This window comes from Somniosus microcephalus, chromosome 4 (assembly GCF_052327205.1).
Source record: "Somniosus microcephalus isolate GS21.2 chromosome 4, FLI_Smic_1.0, whole genome shotgun sequence".
NCBI classification, from domain to species: Eukaryota; Metazoa; Chordata; class Chondrichthyes; order Squaliformes; family Somniosidae; genus Somniosus; species Somniosus microcephalus.
Window position 1 is genome coordinate 208,531,533 of NC_140990.1, and position 21,411 is coordinate 208,552,943.

Here is a 21,411-nt window from a genome sequence, read left to right on the forward strand (position 1 = left end):
TCTGTGGTAGAGAATTCCACAGGTTCACTACTCTCTGGGTGAAGAAATTCCTCCTCATCTCTGTCCTAAATGGCTTACCCCTTATCCTTAGACTGTGACCCCTGGTTCTGGACTCCCCGGCCATCGGGAACATCCTTCCTGCATCAAATCTGTCTAGTCCTGTTAGAATTTTATAAGTTTCAATGAGAACCCCTCTCATTCTTCTAAACTCTAGCGAATATAAGCCTAATCGACCCAATCTCTCCTCGTACGTCATTCCTGCCATCCCAGGTATCAGTCTGGTGAATCTTCGCTGCACTCCGTCCATGGCAAGAACATCCTTCCTCAGATAAGGTGACCAAAACTGCACACAATACTCAAGGTGTGGTCTCACCAAGGCCCTGTACAACTGCAGCAAGACATCCTTGTTCCTGTACTCGAACCCTCTCGCTACGAAGGCCAACATACCATTTGCCTTCTTAACGGCCTGCTGCACCTGCATGCTTACCTTCAGCGACTGGTGCAGAAGGACACCCAGGTCTCGTTGCACTTCCCCTTCTCCCAATCTATTGCCGTTCAGATAATAATCTGCCTTCCTGTTTTTGCCACCAAAGTGGATAACCTCGCATTTATCCACATTATACTGCATCTGCCCAATCACCCAACCTGTCCAAATCATACTGGAGTTTCTCGGCATCCTCCTCACAGCACACACGCCCACCCAGCTTTGTGTCGTCTGCAAACTTGGAGATATTACATCTAGTTCCCTCGTCTAGATCATTAATATATATTGTGAATAGCTGGGGTCCTCGGACCGATCCCTGCAGTACCCCACTAGTCACTGCCTGCCACTCGGAAAAAGACCCGTTTATTCCAACTCTTTGCTTCCTGTCTGCCAACCAGTTCTCTATCCATGTCAGTACCTTGCCCCCATCCCATGTGCCTTAACTTTACACGCTAATCTCTTATGCGGGACCTTATCGAAAGCCTTCTGAAAGTCCAAATACACCACATCCACTGCTTCTCCCTTATCTATTTTACCAGTTACATCCTCAAAATTCCAGTAGATTAGTCAAGCACGATTTACCTTTTGCAAATCCATGTTGACTTTGTACAATCCTGTCACTGTTGCCTCCCAGTCCTCCAGCAGCTCACATTTAAAATTCTCTCCCTTTTGTTTAAATTCCTTCATGGCCTCATCCTTCCCTATCTCTGTAATACCCCCTGCCCCCACCCCCCCCCTCACCATTTGCGTTTGTGTCTTCAGCTGCCATGGCCCCATGCTCTGGAATTCCCTCCCTAACCACCTCTGTTTCTCCACCTCCTTTAAGACTCTCCTCTAAGACCAAGCTTTTGATCATCCCTTCTAAGATCTCCTTTGGCTTGGCATCCATGTTTCCTTACACCTCTTTGAAGTGCCTTGGGACTTTATTTTTCTATGTTAAAGGTGCTATATAAGTAAAAGTTGTTTTAGATTTACTTCACTTTTGGAAGGAAAATAGATTTTTAACTGAGTCAAAGAATCCCATTTGCTTTTTTGTGGCCTTTTCTATCTCTATCTGTACGCCTAGATCTCTGTTCATATATTTTGTTAAGAATCTTCCTGTTTTAGGGATGTTTCCTTTCACCACTTTCTCCCAAAATATACTACTTCACGTTACTCTGCAATGTACTGCATTACCACTCATCTGCTCACTCTGGTAATCTGTCTAATATGTTCTTCTGCATTCTTTCTCACAGTTCGCCATGCCCTTTAACTTCAATATCATTCCAATTGTACCTATGTTCATTTAAGATCCAAGGATTCACCACTGCCTACAAAAACATTCTAATATCCCTAAAATTCCCCCCCCCCCCAATCAATTTACCACTATTCTCTACTTTCTGTGTCCTCGCCATCTTTCTAGCCATGCAGTTACATTTTATTTAATACCGTGTGCTTTCATTTTTGCAATAATTCTTATGTTGCATCTTATCAAACACCTGAGTATCCATATATACATCTACCACAATCCCCTTATGCACTATGGTTTCCCCCAAAATATTAAATTCAGTAAAATTATTAAAGCAATGTTACAAATCCAGGGCATGCCTTTTTAAGTATTCACTAATTTCATCACATATTAGAGACTCCAGAAGCTTAACCCATGCCTGAAGTGAGAATAATTAGCCGATGATTTTGCTTGTCCCTCTTGAATAATGGTGTAACATTTGCCATCCTTGAGTCATTTGGCACAATTCCTGTGGTTATTGCCTCTGCTACCTCCTTTCAAACCTCCCATAGTATTCTAGGATGCATAACCATCTGGGCCTGGCTACTTTTCTACTTTCAGCCCATTAACTTTTTTTTAATAGTTTTCTCTTGAACATTAGTAGATCTCCTGCAGCATTGCTCACAGCGAGTCCTTCTCCAGTTGTGTGTATGTGTCTGTCTCTTTATCTCTCCCTCTTTATGGTCCCTTTAACATGTCTACATCTCTCTTTGTTGCCTGCATCTCTCTTTCTCTATGCACTGAGTTTTGTTTCTGTGCCCCAATATCTCTGTGTTCCTTGATTTGTCAGCATGAAGAGAAAAATTGGTGGGAGATCAATTACTATCATCTGACCACCTTTCCCACAGTCCACCATATGCAGTGTTCCCTCTAATTTGCAGTCTAAGGGTGTGGTCCAGCGGCAGCAGCTGATGAGCGGCCTGCGCGGGACCTCCCGGTTGGTGCGCGGTCGCACATCTTAGGGGGAACATTGACCATATGTCTGATATCACTCTGTCTTTCCGATGTATATCTTTCTTTCTCCCAATCTCTGTCTAATGCGTCTCTTCGTGATGTCTTTTGCCCATCTTTGCTGCCCGTTTCTCTCTCTTTTGCCACATCTTCCCCCGGTCGTTTTGCCACCAACCCTTTTTTTGAGACATGTCTGTGCCAGACACTCGAAATGTTGGGTGGAGTAAGTCACAAGGGGAGAGATCAGGAAGGTGCAGACTGTGTCTCTCTCTCTGCCTTAGTCTTTCTCCACCCAGCTTTCCTTCTCTATGAAGTGTATGTGAGCATGCAAGAAGAGCAAGGTGGGCAAGTATGTGCTGGATAGAGTTGCCAACCCATCCAATTGCCATGAGTCTCCTGGAATTGGACATGGATGTCCCAGGCGCTGCTCGCAGACCGGGAAATCAACGCGGTCATCCTAAACTCAGCTCAGCACCAACATTTCTAAACCACTCCCTAGTCACAGACTCAATAAGAAGAGTTTTCATAGGATGATAGAATTTACAGCACAGGAGGAGGCCATTTGGCCCCCTGTGTCTGTGCTGACGCTCTCTTCTGTAACTCAATTTCCCCAGATCCTTTTATATTCCTCCTGTTCAGAGTGTGAGCCCAGGGAGTGGTTTAGAAATGTTGGTGCTGAACTGACTTTCGGACAATGTACCCTGTGGGAAGTGCCCCAAACACCGAGGCCTTTGTGCGATCTCTCTCTTTGGTTCAGGTCGGTCTGTGCCGGCTGGTTTTGACGTGTGAAGTGCAAGTACGGATCAGCTCTGACAGAGGCTCCCACTTGAGAGTTGTTACCTTTACACAGAACCTGAGTCCAAGAAGATGTGGGGAGATTGGGCCTATGAAAAGTGCCCTAGCATTAGCTGGGTTTGATTTATCTTTGTAGGAAAAAAGCAGTATCTTTTTATTTACGTCTTGCTGGAATTAACATGCAAAAAAACTTTGGAGAACATGTAACTTTAGTATGTCTGTTAGATTAAATGCAATACTGTATTTAATTTGTGTTCATAGAAAGAGAGCCAGAAGGCAGATGAGTATTTACGAGAGATAAAGGAACAGAACCTTTTGTTTGAGGCTGTACAGCAGTGCATTGAGGCAGCAGGCAATGAGTATGAACCCGAGATGCAGAAGACTCTGCTGAGGGTAAGACTGAAATGATACACATCTGGTAGATGGGGCACAGCACAAAGTAAAAGCAAGAGGGCATTCTTGTCCTTTGTAAAATATTATTGTGGTTTAACCCCTAGGGGGCATCTAATAAATTTGCATCACTGTGATGTATTTGATACCAAAGTTTATGATTTATGTTCTCCCCATGTACAGTTATTCTTTGAGTGTAACTAATTTTGATGCAAGTTTCCAAGTAGTCTTATAATTGAATGAGGTGTGAGCATGAGGTTGAATAGGGGAAAATTTCTATTCTGGAATATAAAACCTAGTTTGTTCAGCCTAATGAACTATCCAAGAGTACTGCAGGAATCATTTCAGACAGTAGGTAAATGTGAACTTTTGCTTGTACAGTAATGAAGTTTACTGTATTCTTGAAGCCTTGTTCTTTAAAATCTTTTAAGTCTTCTGAATCAAACTTGTAATATAATGTTGATTTTAAATTCTGATGTGCAAATCAGTAACCGTAGTATCAATTTATGTGCCTTCAACAATAATGAGCTGGTGGTTGTGATTAAAAAGCACATTAAACTGATGCTCCCAGATCCTAGGGTTCCACAAGGTCTTCAGATTTCTATCAGCCTGTCATCCGACTTCTGTTTTTTACTAACCTGGTATTTTTTTAATATACTAATAAAAACATTTTCAGCGGTGATTGCATTGTTTATTTTTTCTTTTGGCAGCTGACATTCTCAGAAGTTAACTCGAATCCCTGGTAGTGTACCAATATTTGTAGAGGGTGCAAAGGAATATAGGAATTTGCAGAGAGTCGCTCGCGTACAAAAGTTTGAAAACTATTGGGTTCAAGAGCTCCCCCAATTGATTAGTGAGCTCATAATATGAATCACTAAACCATACAAACTAGGAAGGTTCCAAGTTCCATTCCTGTTTGGTATCTGGTTGGTTTTAGCATGAGTGACACTGGGCAGGTAAGATGCTACAATGGCTTCAGTACCCATGAGTTCCTGCTCCTGATCACTGTCCAGTGAAACTTGTTGGTAATGTGGATGCGAGGTGAAGAAAGGATCAGCCCCGGCAGTGATGCCCACCAGAGTCAAATACCAGCCAACATTCACCATCTGCGTTCACAGGTGAAGAATGGTCATTTGGGCAAAGTACTGTAAGGTGATTGGTAGTTATGAATCAGTACCCCAGCAAGGAATCAACACATTCAGGGCAGAAAGTTGGCAAGGGTGAAACAAAATACTATATTAAAGACTTCTTGGAAGGCAATGTGATCATGTTATAACAGTGGCATCAATTCAGGATCATCCAAGGTAGGGGTGTTGTGGCAGAATGTGCTCTTCTGTATGATTATTAGATTTTTGAAACTTCAAAAGCATGGTTGTATTGTTGAGCTTCTACTCAGCAGATCCTTCGAGAGAACAATGTCAGTAGTTCAGAGCATCAGCTCTATGTTACAGTTGCATAGACTGAACAGCCACTAGCCAGAAACCTACCTTAAAGTAAGGAATTTTCCATTATTCAGTCATTTTTCTTTGTAAGTCGCATGAAAAACCTTTATACAGCAGGAATAATTTCCTAGGCATGTCAAAATCAGCCCACTATGTACTCTCACTGACTTAGCTAATTTTTGCCTGTAGGCACTCTTGAGCTGTAGGAGTATATAGGACTTGGAACATTTCAGTACATCTGACCAGCTCCAGAGTTCAGAAATGGAATATGCAGTTCACTATCTATATCCCTGAATCAGTTTTGGCTATAGAGTTATCTATAGCGACTTCCGATAGCAGCAATTAGATGTTACAGACTGTAATCATTTTCTGCTCCTTTTAACATTGGTACATCTGATTGAGGTTTTCTGCAATTCCTCCTATTTTTGCTCTCCCATTAACACCCGAAGATGAAATGATTGTTTCTTTTTAGTAACAGAATTTAATGAGGTGAGTGGTATTGTAATGTTTGTAACTGCCAGTGTGTTATATCTTGTAGTACAGTGTTGTAGACCTTGTAAAGCTGGCACACGCTGGTTTACAACTGATGGTATTGTGGTAATTTGTGACCATTTTATATCATAGACAGCTATGACCACCTGTCGCATTTGTTTCTTAATCTGGAAAAGGGGAGGGATTAAATAATATATGAAATTCACGTGTACAATATATACTGACCTTGGTGATGTTTACTTTGGACACAGGCAGCTTCTTTTGGTAAATGCTTCATCAGCAACTTTCCACCAGATACATTTGTGAAGATGGCCCGAGATCTACGGGTATTGAACGCCATTCGAGACTCTACCATCGGCATCCCTCTCAGTTATCCCCAGTATCCTTGTATGTGATCTGTTACTAGGGTGGTTTAGTTGCATAACTGCTGTAACAAGATACTTGTTTTTTTTGGAATTACATATATTGCAACAAAAGTTTTTTTGTTTCCAGTTATTTATTTGGTTACATTAATTTCTGCTTGTGATGTTTCAGTAAATATGATTCATATTATCCTTCAATTTTATTAGTTCTCATTCTTACTAGAATTTCTGTTGTCCATTTAGAATTAAACTAATTTTCAAGATGCAATCGAAAATGCAAAAAAAACTTCCAACTGTGAATAGTTATAGGGCAGACTTGTGGCTGTAATAGCACCGCTTACTGATTCCATTCCCATTCACAGGGCTCAGCTTCTCGTCCCAGTCTTGATTTGTCATTTGATCTTGACTCCCTTCAATGGGTGATTTTGTGTGCTAGTTGCTGAGCTAATAGATTATGTGATGAGTTTGTTTTGTGGGTGAAGACTAGACCAGTCTGGGCTTCTGGCAGCACCGCTTCTATAGGCTGATCACAATGACGATGCTGGTGGTCCAGGAGAAGTTAATGTCCCAGAACATCCGATCTCCCCACTGTGGGACAAGTGTTGCCATAAGTGACCGTAGCGAGAAAAACATTCAGTTGAAAAAAAGTTGTGAAAAAAATGATATTTTGATGAACTCCAGAATCCTAGAACTATTACAGATAGAGTTCCAGATACTTGGAAGTGATTGGAAGATTTAGTGAGTGATTGAGGTGACATCACAAACTGAGAGATTGATCAGAGCTGTTATCCAAACTCACAAATTAGATCATAGCCTTAAAATTACCCTTGCTTTTTGATTCAGCAAGTGTTGCAGGAAATATTGGCAAGTGGCTCCATGCCATCAATGTAGTGAGACATTAAAGGTGTTGATGTAGGCTAATAGCGTTGATATCTCATGGAAGTTTATCGAGTGATAATTTGCAGTTGATTATACAGAATAACATTACTGGTATACTCTTATCACAGTAATTTAATAGTGGTATATATCTCTGATTTGGGGCTTTTGTAAAGGGACATTGTATATCTTACCATTTGGTTCTCATGTTTCTCACCAGCAAAGTCTTTAATGTGTGTCATACTTCATGGTATTTGATAAAAATTATTCAGAGCCTCTTGTATTTGGGCTCATTTTGTATATTAAAGCTAGAAAGCATTCTTGTATCTTGATTATTTTCAAGTTTACCTTTGACTTACAAATTCAGATATAAGCAGCTCACTATTGACGTTCTAATAGACAGGTAACTTATGAAGTCGTCAGTGTCCCTATTGTTTTTGTAATGATTTGCCTCAAAGAATAGCACTGCCTTTTTACCTGACTGAAATGGTGGCTGACTGATTTGATCACAGCTCTCTTCTAATGCTATTGACGAGCTGGCTCCTAAATGTGTGAGTGTGTTTTGGGGTAATATTCTTCGATTTTTTTTCTAACATTTTGGCAGGGAAATTCCTCCTGCAGTGATCTAGCTAACCAAAATCCTGCCATATAATCATTCTTGGACACAGTTCTACATTTGGCCACTCCATGGCATATAATGTTTCTATGCTGATGTGCCACCGTTGACATAATTGACCAAGTTTTAATAAGGGAATAGTTTCAGTTCTGTTTATCTATTTCATCTCCTCAGATTAGTTTTGCGTAGACTCTATCCTCTTGCAATAAGGATTTGTAAGTATCTGAAAATATCGGAATTTCAGGGAGCAAGTCGGATCTTGGCTCACTGGGCCTGCTATAAGGTAAATGTTTCATCTTTGTTTCCCCTTTCAAGAATAAGTGTTCAGTAATCTATCTTTGTTTTTATACTTCAGTAAAATGGAAAATGTCTACTTTTACCTCTTGCCCCTCCTGTCCTGACGATGGCAACTCTGGGATATGATTCTGCAGTTGACAGCAGCTCTTTAATGCTTTGCCCTACTGGTCATTTTTCATGTATGAGCCTGGACAGTGAGCATCAGTAGATGTCTGACCATTGGAACTCTTGCAAGCCAAGACTGCACTTGCCTTCACCCTACATCCAAGTATTTGTGTTCCAGCAGTCACTGGACAGTGACCGAGAGCATGACTGGCTAATTCAGCATGGATAATTCAACATTGATGCCAACGTTCCCCCTAATTTTTCTTTTGGGTGCCTGGTCCCTTTAACAGGCTGCGTGGCCCATTCAAAGTTTAGAAATATCCCATTCAAAAGCTGGTCCCGGGCTGCGTGAGATCTCCAGACAGCTTAGTGGGAACGTTGACTGATTCATTTTAAAATATCCCCGCCATTGCTCAGGCTGAAATCAGCTAATTTAGCACAAACCAGCAGTTGAACCAGGGACCTTCCTGATCTACGAGGCTCATATACCTGACTCTCATTTTTCCTATATTTTCAAGATTTTGTTTGAAATTCCCTGACCCCAGAGACCAGGCAAAGCTGTATGTGGTTATGTCGACTCCCAGAGCTCTGATTGCTTTCCAGTTCTGCCTATCCAGTCTTTCTTGAGGTAGACTAGAACTGGAAACAACATCAGTTGTCTTATTTTCATGTCTGTTACATTGGAACATATGAAAATTACAGACAGGAAAAAACCTACTGGTCCATTCAGCCTGTCCCACACAGTTGTGATACCTTGTGCATCACAATATATACACTCCCCACCTACCATGTAAGGGGCCACCCTGGGAGAGGCAAAATTACAGGTAAAAACCCAGGCTGATTAGTGAAAAATTGTAAGATTCCTCTCTGACCCCCTTAGGCGATCAAAACTAGTCCAGGAGATCACTTCTTTCCTGATTTACATTGCAGGATACCTAGCTCTTGTACAAGGTGATCTGTGCCCCAGCCAGGAATAGGTCCAGCTCGATCTTAAAGGAATACAGTGAATCAGCGTTCACTACATGAGTTGCCAACCTGTTCCACAGATTCACTATTCTCTGGGAAAAGAAGAACCGCTCAACTTCCAACCTAATTCTACCCTTGCATAACTTGTAAGCGTGACCTAACTTGTAAGCGTGACTAGCATTCACTAGAAGGATTGCAGGCATATTTTTTTTGTGCAGGAGGTTCTGCCTGCTTCCATTTCTTCACACTTCTTCCACTGTTCTGTTTTTACCCTCACTCTTGTTTGTTTCAGCAACTGCGGGCAGGGTAAAGGCACAGCATTGAGAACCAAGCAGACGGGGGAGGTGGAGCACTAGGACTCGGTGGGGAGAGCAAAGCATTGGGACTCGGGCAGTGGTCTTAGAATCAAACAGCACAGACTGAGGCCATTCGACCCATCGTGCCTGTGCCGGCTCTTTGAAAGAACTGTCCAATTAGTCTCACTCTCCTTCTCTTTCCCCATAATCCTGCAATTATTCCCCCTTCAAGTACAGTAAATGGTCTTGTAGCATTTTATTTACATTTTGGGAATTTCCAACAAAGTAACAGCTCTGATTTTCAGTTAATGTCAATCTTTGCTTTGTAAATTCCACATTTGAAAAGTGAAGCCTATTCCTTCATGCCACAGCAGACTAGCAGTACTATGGCAATTGGTTTATTGTAGACGGTGATTGCACAGATGCTTTGAGATTATGGTTTTGGCCAGAATAGTTAGATCATTACAAGTGAATGATTACTTAGACTGAATTCTACAGTAGATTTATAGTAGCTACAGGCTTTGTAAATATCCGCCTGGTATTTCCGGGGCCTATGACTGCGCACGCAGTGCGTAAGCGGTTGTAAGTGCCCCACAAGTTCCGGGTTTCTGCGTGCGCTGTGCATGCGCAAAACCCCGGAACTTGCGATCTGTTTAGTTTCAGCTTGACGGATCCACCGGGAAATGGACATTCGCTGGCGGAGAGTTGGGCTATTTGCCAAACTACTGTCCAGCGAATACCCGTGAAACTCTTACACCTGGTAAAAGCAGGTACAGGGCCTGCTTTTACCAGGGTAAGAGTTTAAATAAATAGTAAAATATTTTTTTTAAATTATTTAAACATGAAAAAACTTTTAAATTAGTTATAGGTTATTTTTGACCCCTTTAAAACGTTTACATTTATTTTTCAAAAAGTTAAATTTTTGTTTTAAATGTTTAAATTAATTGTATTTTAATTTTGATCATTTCATTATTTTTATTTAACTGGTGTGTAATTGTTTTTTCGGAGATTCTTGATCATGCTTATGGAGATTCCGTATGTAAATGGAATCCTCATAAGTATAATGGGAATCCCCCTTTTTGATTGGCTGGGCCGGCCCACGTGATCCCGGGGGCGCTTGCGAACCGTGTGAGCCCTTGGGATACGTGGGCCTTTATGTAGGCGTATGCATAGAGGCCCAGGAGCGCAAGTGTTCGAACCTCCAGGACCATCAGGTAGGTATGTATTTCTCTTGCAGTTTGGAGGCATTCACCTGTGGGAAGCCTCCGACCGCAAATTCAGATCTTAAAATGGAAGAAATGGGGATTTTTTTGTTTTTAATCGGTACAATTTTAACATTCAAAACCATTTGTTTTAATTCTTTAAGTAATAAAAGTTCTGACAGCCATGAATATGCACACTATTTCTGACAACCTATCTTTTTTTAATCTCTTAGCCTAGTGTTACAGTAGGCAAATAACTTGGAAGGGATTTGCATAAACTTCACCCTTTCCTGAACAATTCCCACCATCTGTGATCCACAGGTCCAGCAGAAGGAGGAGCCTGATGACAGCATCGCTCGTGCAATCAACAACAAACTTGGGGACACTCTTGGCATTTCCTATTCCGAAATTGCTGCCAAGGCTTATGATTGTGGCAGAACAGAGCTGGCAATAAAGGTGAATAAAATTCAATCCTTGCATTATATTCCCTATTTTTAAAATAATATTTGCTAATCACAAAATATTTTGTGATAGCACTTTGGAATAGTGAATTCTGCTAGATTTCAGTTCTCTAGTACGACATTGTATTTTCTTAGAGCAGAAACTACAGTTTTTTGGGCAAAAAAGCATCGGTAGTTGATGATGTACAGTCCCATCCCACTACCTAATAATGGAAATGAAACAGCAATATAAGCTGCATCAGTGGTAAATGAGTAGGGGGAAAGGAAGTTTTAAAGAAAATCTGTTTTCTGTAAATAATTGTAGTGCTGATGCAGTATTACTGAAAACAAGGGGAGTTTAAATCCAATGCCAGCAATGTAGCCTCGTTACTGGTGTAATATATCACTCCGCATTCACTGGTTCTTGCAGTTTTCCCCTTCTCTCCTCCTGCTGTTTCCAGGAGTTTAGGGGAGTGATTTTCTGATAGGTTATTTTTAACATCCTAAGCTTTATCCGTATATGGCTTATAAATATGTAAATGCTTTTGCTGGAGATGTTGGTTCACTTCAGGTTTAGCCAGAATTTAGCCGGCTTAGTCAAACAATATGGCCTCAACAGAAGTTCGGTCATTTTGAAACAACACTTTGGGAATAAATTAGTTTGAAAAGTCTGTGTTGCTAAATACAGGTTTCTTCTTATTTGGGGTTGAATTCATTATTGAATATATGATAATGGAGTAAAGACCAAAGGAAACTGCAATTTTAAGTACTATTTTTGATGCAGTGTAATATAAAGGATAAGACATGGGCTAGAGTGTGTTGCAAAGTATTAGTACATTTAGGGATACTGATGAAATAAACGAGAAGAGAAAAGCTGTAATAAAATGAGGAAATACTGGAAATACTCAGCCGGTCAGGCAGCATCTGTGGAGAGAGAAACCGAGTTAACGGGCCAGAAATTAGGATCGGGGGCTTGCCGCGCGTGCAAGCCCCCGATGTGCACTCACCTGGCGCGCCGACATCTGAAGCCTGGGCCTGCTTGGAATTCCTGTCACTGGCCCGGTTCAGATGTCGGCGCGATGTGCTTGCCTGATCCAGCGGCGTAGTTAGTGCGATGTGCCGGCTGGGATCAGGTGAGCACTGTGCAGCCAATCAGGGGAGGGGAAACGACATTCATGAGTTTGATAGTAAGAACTGTCAAACTCATGAAAAGTACGGGCGCCCAAAAGACTAGTTTAACTTTAAATAAAATTTTAAAAAACATCCCAATAATTAAATAAACTATAAATAACTTTAAAAAACTATTTTAAACAATTAATAAAATTTTTGAAAAAAATAATTTTTTAAGAAATCGGGTCTAAAAATACACTTGCCTTACTGTAAAGTCCTTAAAAACAATAAAGCTGTGGAAAAAATGTTATAATTTTAAATAATAGACCACGTACCTTCAAGAATCAAGTCCTTACGCCTCCTTTTTACATTTCTAAAAAGTTCAGGCCCTTGCACACGGGCAAACCTGTCAAAAAGAAGGAAGTTCAATGCGTGCGCGCAGAGTCCTGCGCGCACACGTTGGACCTCTGAACCCCTTGGAGGAAATGCCGGTTTCCCGCGCATGCTGAAATCCGGCACTTCCAACGGGCCCACGCGTGAGAACACCGTCCGTACTCACGCGTTGGGACCGGAATTACTGGCCCAACGTTTCAGGTCGATGACCTTTCGTCAGAACTGGCAAAAATTAGAGATGTAACAGGTTTTAAGCAAGTAACAAGATAAAAGAGAAGCTTTATTGGTTTATCAGTGTCATCGGAACTCTGAGATGTGTTTTATCCTTTAAAGTGCATTCTTGCCTGTAATGTTCAATATACGGTGAGGTAGGGGGATGAGGGAGTGGTTGAGGGGCTCGGCGAAATAACACACTTATCGATTCCCAAACTACTGTATTTAAAAATCTAGATGGCAGCCGAGATGGCACAGAAAACTCAGAAAGCAGTCTGAGCTGCCTGTGGTAAGTAGTCCTATTGTATACAATGCAAGTTGAGAGGGGCATGGGGTGGCCGACCAGTGGCTTGTGGGTGAGTGTTGGAGCTCAGTAGCAAGAATGTGGAGAGGTAGACTAGGTCCTGAGAAGACTGACTGACAGACTGCTGGGTGCAGGCAATGGCTGGAGGCTGTATGAAGCAGGGAGCAGCACTGAACTAGAGCAGGCCAATGATTACAACCTGCACTTTACTGACTGGGAGGACGATGGCAGCTGAGATGGTACAGACAACACAAAGCTGCTCCAGGGCCACCTGTGATTGCATATCAGCATTGTAAGTTTATCTAGGAAAAATATATTATAAACGTAGATGTAAGCATTTATAATGAAGGGAAGGTTGCGAAAAATGTGGCAAACACGTGAAAGCAGGAAGTCACGTGGCACAGACCGAAAGATTTTTATTGCGCCATAATTTACTGCAGCTGGCAAAGGAACGGGGCACCGTTTGTTAGACTTGCTCTTGCCTGTTATTATTCCATGAGCTTCAGCACTGCAAGTTACTATAAGTGGGAGATTGAAATAGCCCTGCGCCCTCTACAGGGCATCTGGGACCTGTGTGAACAGGGCAAGCAACTGTGTGTCTCCTTAACCAATCCGACTGAAGAATTGTTAATGAACAGGAAATGTAAGTCAGAATAGTGAATTCAATGTCAAATCAGATACAAAAAGTGAAATAAAGAGAGATTGGATTGAGAGGGGGAAAAAAGACAAATAAAAGGTTTTGCAAAAAAAAAATTTACATTAAAAAAAAATATCCATAAGCAGTTAAGAGCTGAAGGAATGAGACTCCATACTTCTAAAAGTTAATTTTCAGAGAGGTTGTTTGGCAGTAATTAAAACTTATCACGCCATTAAAAATGATACTTAGACTGAAATGGACATGCCCTAACTTTCTGTGGCGAGTTTAGTTCAGATCTACCATGCAAGTACAGGAACTTCACGTCGTTCAATGCATTGGAATGGTGGGTCAGACAGCGAGATGCCGTTTTCGGGAAGCTAACAGCGGAGCGGCACATCTCGGACAGCAACCTCTGGATTTTTGTGTCTAACCACGCATCTGCCCTTGCCTAAAGTTGCTGTGCCGTTTGCACATAAATAACGGTGATCGCCGTTAATCTCACCGTTATTTTGACACTAAATTCTGGCCCAATATATGATAAATTATAGATGTAATTTTTATTCCTACATTATTGCAAAGTACAGCTTTGTTACTTTTTCTTGATGTGGAACTGCACTGAGAGAATCACTAAAGAAAGTTGACATCATTTCTATAGGATTTATAACTTCTGTTTTGTTCTAGCTTTTAGAGTATGAGCCAAGGTCTGGTGAGCAGGTGCCCTTGCTGTTGAAGATGAAAAGGAGTCAGTTGGCACTACTTAAAGCGATAGAAAGTGGAGACACTGATTTAGGTAACTGAAATATGAATATAATAAAATAAAACTAGCAGCCTTTACTTTTAGCTGGTGACAATTATTATTATATTGGGTCATTTTTCCACTTGAGCTTTGTCATGTTTAATCTTTTTTTCATCCCTGAGGTCATTCCTAGTAATCAATCTTGAAACTTGCAATGTATAGGAAGTGATCGGCTTTTAATCCTGGTAAAAATTTCTATTATATGAAAAAACCTTGGAAGGATGGAATGTGTGGACAACCTTAGTTGAAGGAGTAGGAGTTGATTTTTTTTAAAAAGCAAAGGTTTTATTTTGCTTAATCTGGCAAGAAGGTTGAGGAGGGAGGGACCAACCTGTTTGTCAATTTTTTTTTCTTAAACTACAGTATATACTTTTTCTGATGACGTACAGTTTGTCGCATGGCCCTTAAGAGATATACGTGGTGTACTGTGGTAGTCAGTACATAACGCACATGTTGGACACAGTGTTCTGTCGGCGGGGGTGGAAGGGGAGTGGTCAGGATGATTTAACAATGGTCAGTGAGGTTTGGCTGGGCCAGGGTATGTCGAGGGCCTTGAAAATATGGTGGAATGAGGCAGGCTGGTTCCTTGTTTATGGTCACACTTTGTCTTTCTTAGTGGGTGCTCTGGGCCCTGTGTAAAGGATCCTGCATTGCCAGTTTCCATCAATGGCTTCAACATTGCTTGGTTACTTCCCAAGTTCTGCACATAATCCATACATCACCCTTTCTGACTGGATATATCCCACAGATTTTTCACGCACATGTTTCTTGTGTGGAGACTATCGTTTACTCATAGTGGTGGGTGCTTCAGCATAGTCGTGACAATTGCACTAGTGTGCTTTGCGAGGGGGAAAGGGGCCCCTCCATAGTGGGTAAACCCAACAGGCATAGGCTTGCAACTGCAGGGATTTTGAGGTTTGCATGCTATTTGTGGCTTTGTAGATTGTTGCCCAGAAAGGCTGAATGTGGGGACAGATCTAGAACTGCTCTTGGTGCAGCCCGCCCGCATTCATCACCAAGGGAGGGGTGACGTGTGGACTAGTTGTGGGGTGTGGTACTCTGATGTCTTATCCAGCGCTGGCACTTCCACGTTCTGTTGTCGGGGGTGTTTGTGAATGTTTGCTTCCATATTTTCTTCATTCCTGTTCTGTTAGTTGGCACACCAAGTTTTGTTCCCAGGCTTTAGGGGTTTTTGTGTTGTCTTTTGATCTGAAAATAAATACGGTACAAAAGGTGGTTTTGTGTTTGTGGGAATTCGTTGAGTGGTGTAGGTACAGTTCTGGGGAGACAGCTCCCATTGGAGTTTTATGTGTGTACTTGGGTCTTGTAGAAAACGTTTGGTTTAGAGGTAGCAGGAGAGCTCATGCTGGGTGATGTGTTTGTTGGTAAGGTGTAATTTGGGCTCTGTCGAGTGGGACACAATCTGTTGATGCCTCTTGTCATGCCGGGTTGGAAGCGTACCTGTGGCAAATGCTTCTGGGAGTTCCTTTTTAAGCCAGATTGGCAAAACCCCCCCCAAAGCATTTACAGAGATATACAGACCCCTGTCCAGGCAGATAGTGTTACCATTGTTAACTGATGTTTCTGGGCCCCTGTTGGCCATTTCTCTGGGTCTATGAAGGGCAGGTTGTATATGAGAGTTGGTTGAAAGGTCCTGGTCTCCATGCATAGCTGTGGGGGAGAGCAGGTCCAACAGCTCCATTGGAAGAAAAGAGCTGCTGGTAGGGACCTGAGGTGAGCACATTTTAGCACAAGTGCTCATCTCTATAGCTGGGTGCCTCCATTTTGAGCCAGAGCAGGACTATTGGAACAGGCTGCAAATGGCAGGTTAGTTGACAGGATTAGTGCTTCAGTCAGCACTCCTGCCAACACCGCTGTGAGCTCTTTATAACATTTTGGGTTTGCAAGAAGCTGGCAGATCTGAGCTTCTCCTGTTAACTTGCAAAGAGGGCTAACTGGGTGTGCAGCTGGGATCCTTGAGGTTGGGAAAGCAGAGAGGTGGCTTTGGGTGGGGGGGGGTGGTGAAGTGGCGCAGCATGCTGCAGTTTGCCGCTCTGTGTTTCAGAACAGTTACCTGTTTCTTGGTCGCCATCCTTTGGGAGAGGTGGAATCTTTGTTATTCTCACCTTTTGTGGGAGCACTTTTCAAAAATTGCCATTTGGTTCTGAGCTCTTGGGGTCAAGCAGCTGCCTGGGTCGTAATGTCACCGGAAGCATGGCACTGATTATTTTTTTTAATTTTTTTTTAAAGAGCCATTGCTTCTGAAAGTGGGACATTCTTCAGTCTGCCAGTTTTACTAGTACAATATTCAATTAGTGTGATCAGGGTCAAAAATGACCCAGTTGCCACTGATACAACAATTACTTAACCCTGATTTGTTTCCATAGCACACAATCAATTTTTATTTTATTTTCTGGTAGCGAGTCCAGCTTTCCTTGTGCAAATCTTTCACAAATGCACAAACTGCAAAATTCTAAGATAGGGAAAATGAGAAATAGTCAACTCTAAATTTGATATGTTTTCTGAAGATGCTTGTGAATGCCGTTAGTGGCTGGGATGAGATTCAGATGCACATGCAGCAGTCTGGATTCCTGCTTCTACTCGTTAAGAAGTTTATGTAAGTTGAATTATTTAATTCCACAAAGTCTATTTTAGACAATAAAATTAAGTGGTTAACGACACACAGGTAATGACTTTCTAAACTAAACTGAATAATGCTGTAAGGACTGTTTGACGTTTGTTTAAAACTATGATGATTCCTTTCCTGTTTTGACACTTTTTCTTTGTGTTTCAGTGTATACTGTTGTGACACATCTAAAGAATGAGATGAACAGAGGAGATTTCTTTATGACTCTGCAGAATCAACCAGTTGCTCTGAGTCTTTATCGTCAGGTATGGGCTATGTGCCTTGTTATGCACTACATACATATTGGTATTTCTGGGAGTTGAGTACAGTTTTACAGTGGTGTTAGTCATTGCTCCTTCTAAATTTTATATTCTTGGGTGATTTCTTTTGCTGTTTGCTTTAAAATGAAGGTGAAGGGAATGCAATGGGATACTTTTCCACTTTTGACACCTGATTTCAGGAGCAAACGCATCAAGATCAGGCAGCAGTCTGAATCAAATGCAGAGTAAAGCTCCTAATCTGCCCCAACAGTATATTTTAACACCAGTCTTGGAGGTTCCTTCCCTACTTGCACCAATGTGAGATTTTCCACTTTCCACAACAGCCATTCTTAAGGGCCTTGGTGTGAAGGGGTCAAAAAGCAATTTATACTGTAGGGCACAACTGGGTTGAGTCTGCCTAAACCTGTTTCACATAGCACCCTTACAGCAGTTAGAGATTTGCCTCCTATCTGGGCAAAATTTTAATTAATAGAGCAAAAGATATGTGTAGGACGGTGATTGTAAAATTTTTGAAGTCACGTGTATGCTTTCTGGTAACTGTACCCTCAATTTTTTCCTCTTTCTATTTCTATCTCTCTCTTTCCCTCTTTCCCTATCCACCTCTTCTTCCCGCCCCACCTCTTCTTCCCGCCCCACCTCTTCTTCCTGCCCCCTCCACACTCTCTCCACACTCTTTTCCCCCCTCCCCCCGGCCTCTGCTTCAGGATAAACAACCACTCGCCATTCCTCACTGTAGCAAGCACCAAATCTTCTGAATTGTAACTAATAGTGGTAGAATGAGACCAAGATTACATCTTCTAAGCTGTTTTAAAAAAAATTTTTAAAAAAATGAATATTAATACAATGAGGTGAGCTATTAATTCAAAATGCTGTACTTGTAGAATAACCTTACTAAAGGTGTATAAATTTGTTTGGTGAAATCCTCCTTTAGTGTTCCCACAGTCAATGTGACTTCAACTGTATTAATTTTCCTTGTTATTAGTTTTTGAATACACAGCAGGGAAAATACCAATAGGATTGTGTAGCTTTTAATTTGACATGTTTGTATGTTATCCTGTGAATGTTTACGGCTGTTTACTTTCACTACAAGTGTAGAATCATTGTGGTTTTAACAAAGATCCTGTAGCTCCCATTTTGTTTTATTTTGGCTGTTCTCTGATAAGTGAATTTTGATCATTCATGCAATGTAAGTATTGAATATTTTGTATTCAAAAGGGAATACTTTTTTTTAAATTGTGAAGGTCTTTGACCGATGAATGTTTGCCCACAGTTCTGTAAGCACCAGGAGCCAGAGACACTCAAAGATCTGTTCAACCAGGATGACAACCACCAGGAGCTTGGGAACTTCTATGTGCGTTCCAGTTACTTCAATGAAACGGTAAGAACAGAATTCTGTTTCCACCAGGATCCACTATGACCTTTCTGAAATAGGTTTTATTTTCCTCCTGACCACATAGAGGCAGTGATAAAGATCACTACCTGCACTTTTATCCAGCATCAAGTACAGAGAATGATGGCTCTGCCAATGTTGCACTAAAGCTATAGAAATGGAGGCCATGTTCACTAGATCGGGGTGTCCAACCTTTTGAAGTAATGGGCCAGAACCTTGTAATGCAGTTGGTGAGTGGTCTGCGTCTGATTTAAGTGTGGACTTACAGTATAGGCTGCTCTTTATTCAAAGTTACTTAATTCAAATGATTGCATAATTACATTTAATGCAAAAATAGTTTTGAATTATCAGTAGACAGTATAATCTCTCTGTTCCCATTGAGTCACTCTACTTCCCCATCATTCTCTCTCTTTCTCCCTTTCACTGCTGTGGTCTCTTTTGCATTCATTTCTATCGGTCCCCCTTTTCTCTTTTTTTTTCTGTCCCATTTCTTACTCTATTTTTAGCTCTCTCTCTCTTTGTCTCTACAACTGTAGGCAGTGAGAAGCAGCATCATCCTGTGCCATGTGGGAAGTCCTGGACACCTCCCGTGGTCTGGACGACCACATGTGCAGGAAGTGTTGCCAGCTACAGCAGCTCGAGCACTGGGTTACGGAGCTTGAGCGGCGGCTGCAGTCACTGCTGTGCATTCGCGAGGCTGAGAGCTACGTGGATAGCACATTTCGGGAGGTGGTCACCCCGCAGCTTGAGTGTGCAGGCAGAGAGGGAATGGGTGACCGTCAGACAGAAGAGGAGGACCAGGCAGATAGTGCAGGAGTCTCCTGAGCCCATCTTGCTCACCAACCAGTATTCAGTGCTGAGTACTGGTGAGGGCGATGGTTCCTCTGGGGAGTGCAGCCAGAGCCAAGTCCACAGCACCATGGAAGGCTCAGCTGCACAGGTGGAGGGGAAGAGGAGAGGGAGGGCAATAGTGATAGGGGATTCAATAGTTAGGGGAGCAGACAGGCGTTTCTGCGACCGCAGACGTGACTCCAGGATGGTATGTTGCCTCCCTGGTTCCAGGGTCAAAGATGTCACTGAACGGCTGCAGGGCATTCTGAGGGGGGAGGGTGAACCATATTGGTACCAACAACATAGGTAGGAAGAGGGATGAGGTCCTGCAGGCAGAGTTTAGGGAGCTAGGAAAGAGGTTAAAAAGCAGGACCTCAAAGGTAGTAATCTCCGGATTACTACCAGTGCCACGTGCTCGTGAGTTCAGAAATAGGAAGATAGAGCAGATGAATGTGTGGCTGGGGAGATGGTGTAGGAGGGAGGGCTTTAGATTCCTGAGGAATTGGAACCGTTTCTGGGGGAGGTGGGACCTCTGCAAGACAGACAGGTTGCATCTCAACGGGAACGGGGAGGGTTTAAACTAGCTTGGCACGGGGATGGGAGCCTAAGTATAGAGTCAATAGGGAGGGAAGAAAAACTGGAATTGGAAAACAAAAACATAGAAAGTAAATTGGAAGGACAGAGGAATCAAGGACTCGATTGTAGTCAACAAGGAGGTTTGCCTGCACTAAATGGTGTATACTTCAATGCAAGGAGTATAGCGAACAAGGCAGATGAGCTGAGTACACAGGTAGCTACTTGGGACTATGATATTATAGCTATTACAGAGACGTGGCTGAAAGAGGGGCAGGTATGGCAGCTCAACATTCCTGGTTACAGGATTTTCAGACGGGATCGAGAGTGAGGTAAAACGGGAGGGGGGGTCGTGGTATTGATTAAAGAAACTATTACAGCTATGAGGAGGGGTGATATGTTGGAGGGATCATCAAACGAGGCCATATGGGTCGAATTGAAAAACAAAAAAGGGGCGATCACACTGTTGGGAGTGTACTACAGACCCCCAAACAGTGAGAGGGAGATAGAAGAACAAATATGTAGACAAATTTCTGAGAAGTGCAAAAACTATAGGGCAGTAATAGTAGGGGATTTCAACTACCCCAATATTAACTGGGATAAAATTAGTGTGAAGGGTATAGAAGGTGCGGAATTCCTAAAATGCATCCAGGAGAACTTTTTTAGCCAGTATGTAGCAAGCCCAACGAGGGAGGGGGCGGTTCTGGACTTGGTTTTAGGGAATGAAGCTGGGCAGATAGAAGGCGTATCAGTGGGGGAGCATTTTGGTTCTAGTGACCATAATTTTGTTAGATTTAAGGTAGTTATGGAAAAGGACAAGGATAGACCAGGAATAAAAATTCTAAATTGGGGAAAAGCAAATTTTGCTAAGCTCAGAGGGGATTTAGCCATAGTGGACTGGAAACAGCTACTTGAAGGTAAATTAGTGTCAGAGCAGTGGGAGGCATTCAAGGAGGAGATCTGGAGGGTTCAGACCAAACATGTGCCCTTAAAGAAAAAAGGTGGGACTAACAAATCTGGAGCCCCCTGGATGTCTAGAGACATACAGGATAGGATAAAGAAAAAAAGAGGCGTATGACAGATACCGAGGGCTAAATACTCCGGAATCTTTAGAGGAGTACAGAAAGTGCAGGGGTGCTATTAAAAATGATATTTGGAAAGCAAAGAGAGAGCATGAAAAATTCTTGGCAAGTAAAATCAAGGAAAACCCAAAGATGTTTGATAAATATATTAAGAGTAAGAGGATAACTAAAGAAAGGGTAAAGCCTATTTCAGA

At 42.1% G+C, this 21,411-nt stretch overlaps 1 protein-coding gene across 1 annotated transcript in view; it reads left to right on the plus strand.

The window, feature by feature from the left end:
- vps16 (VPS16 core subunit of CORVET and HOPS complexes) overlaps positions 1–21,411 on the plus strand; it is an 83,097-nt gene that overhangs the window by 42,108 nt on the left and 19,578 nt on the right. Inside the window, exons 12-19 of the mRNA XM_085985766.1 lie at positions 3,759–3,890; positions 6,073–6,200; positions 7,427–7,462; positions 7,850–7,958; positions 10,863–10,997; positions 14,320–14,428; positions 17,229–17,326; positions 18,612–18,719. Coding sequence (XP_085841892.1) covers positions 3,759–3,890; positions 6,073–6,200; positions 7,427–7,462; positions 7,850–7,958; positions 10,863–10,997; positions 14,320–14,428; positions 17,229–17,326; positions 18,612–18,719 — 855 coding nt within the window. The remainder of the gene's footprint in view (positions 1–3,758; positions 3,891–6,072; positions 6,201–7,426; positions 7,463–7,849; positions 7,959–10,862; positions 10,998–14,319; positions 14,429–17,228; positions 17,327–18,611; positions 18,720–21,411) is intronic.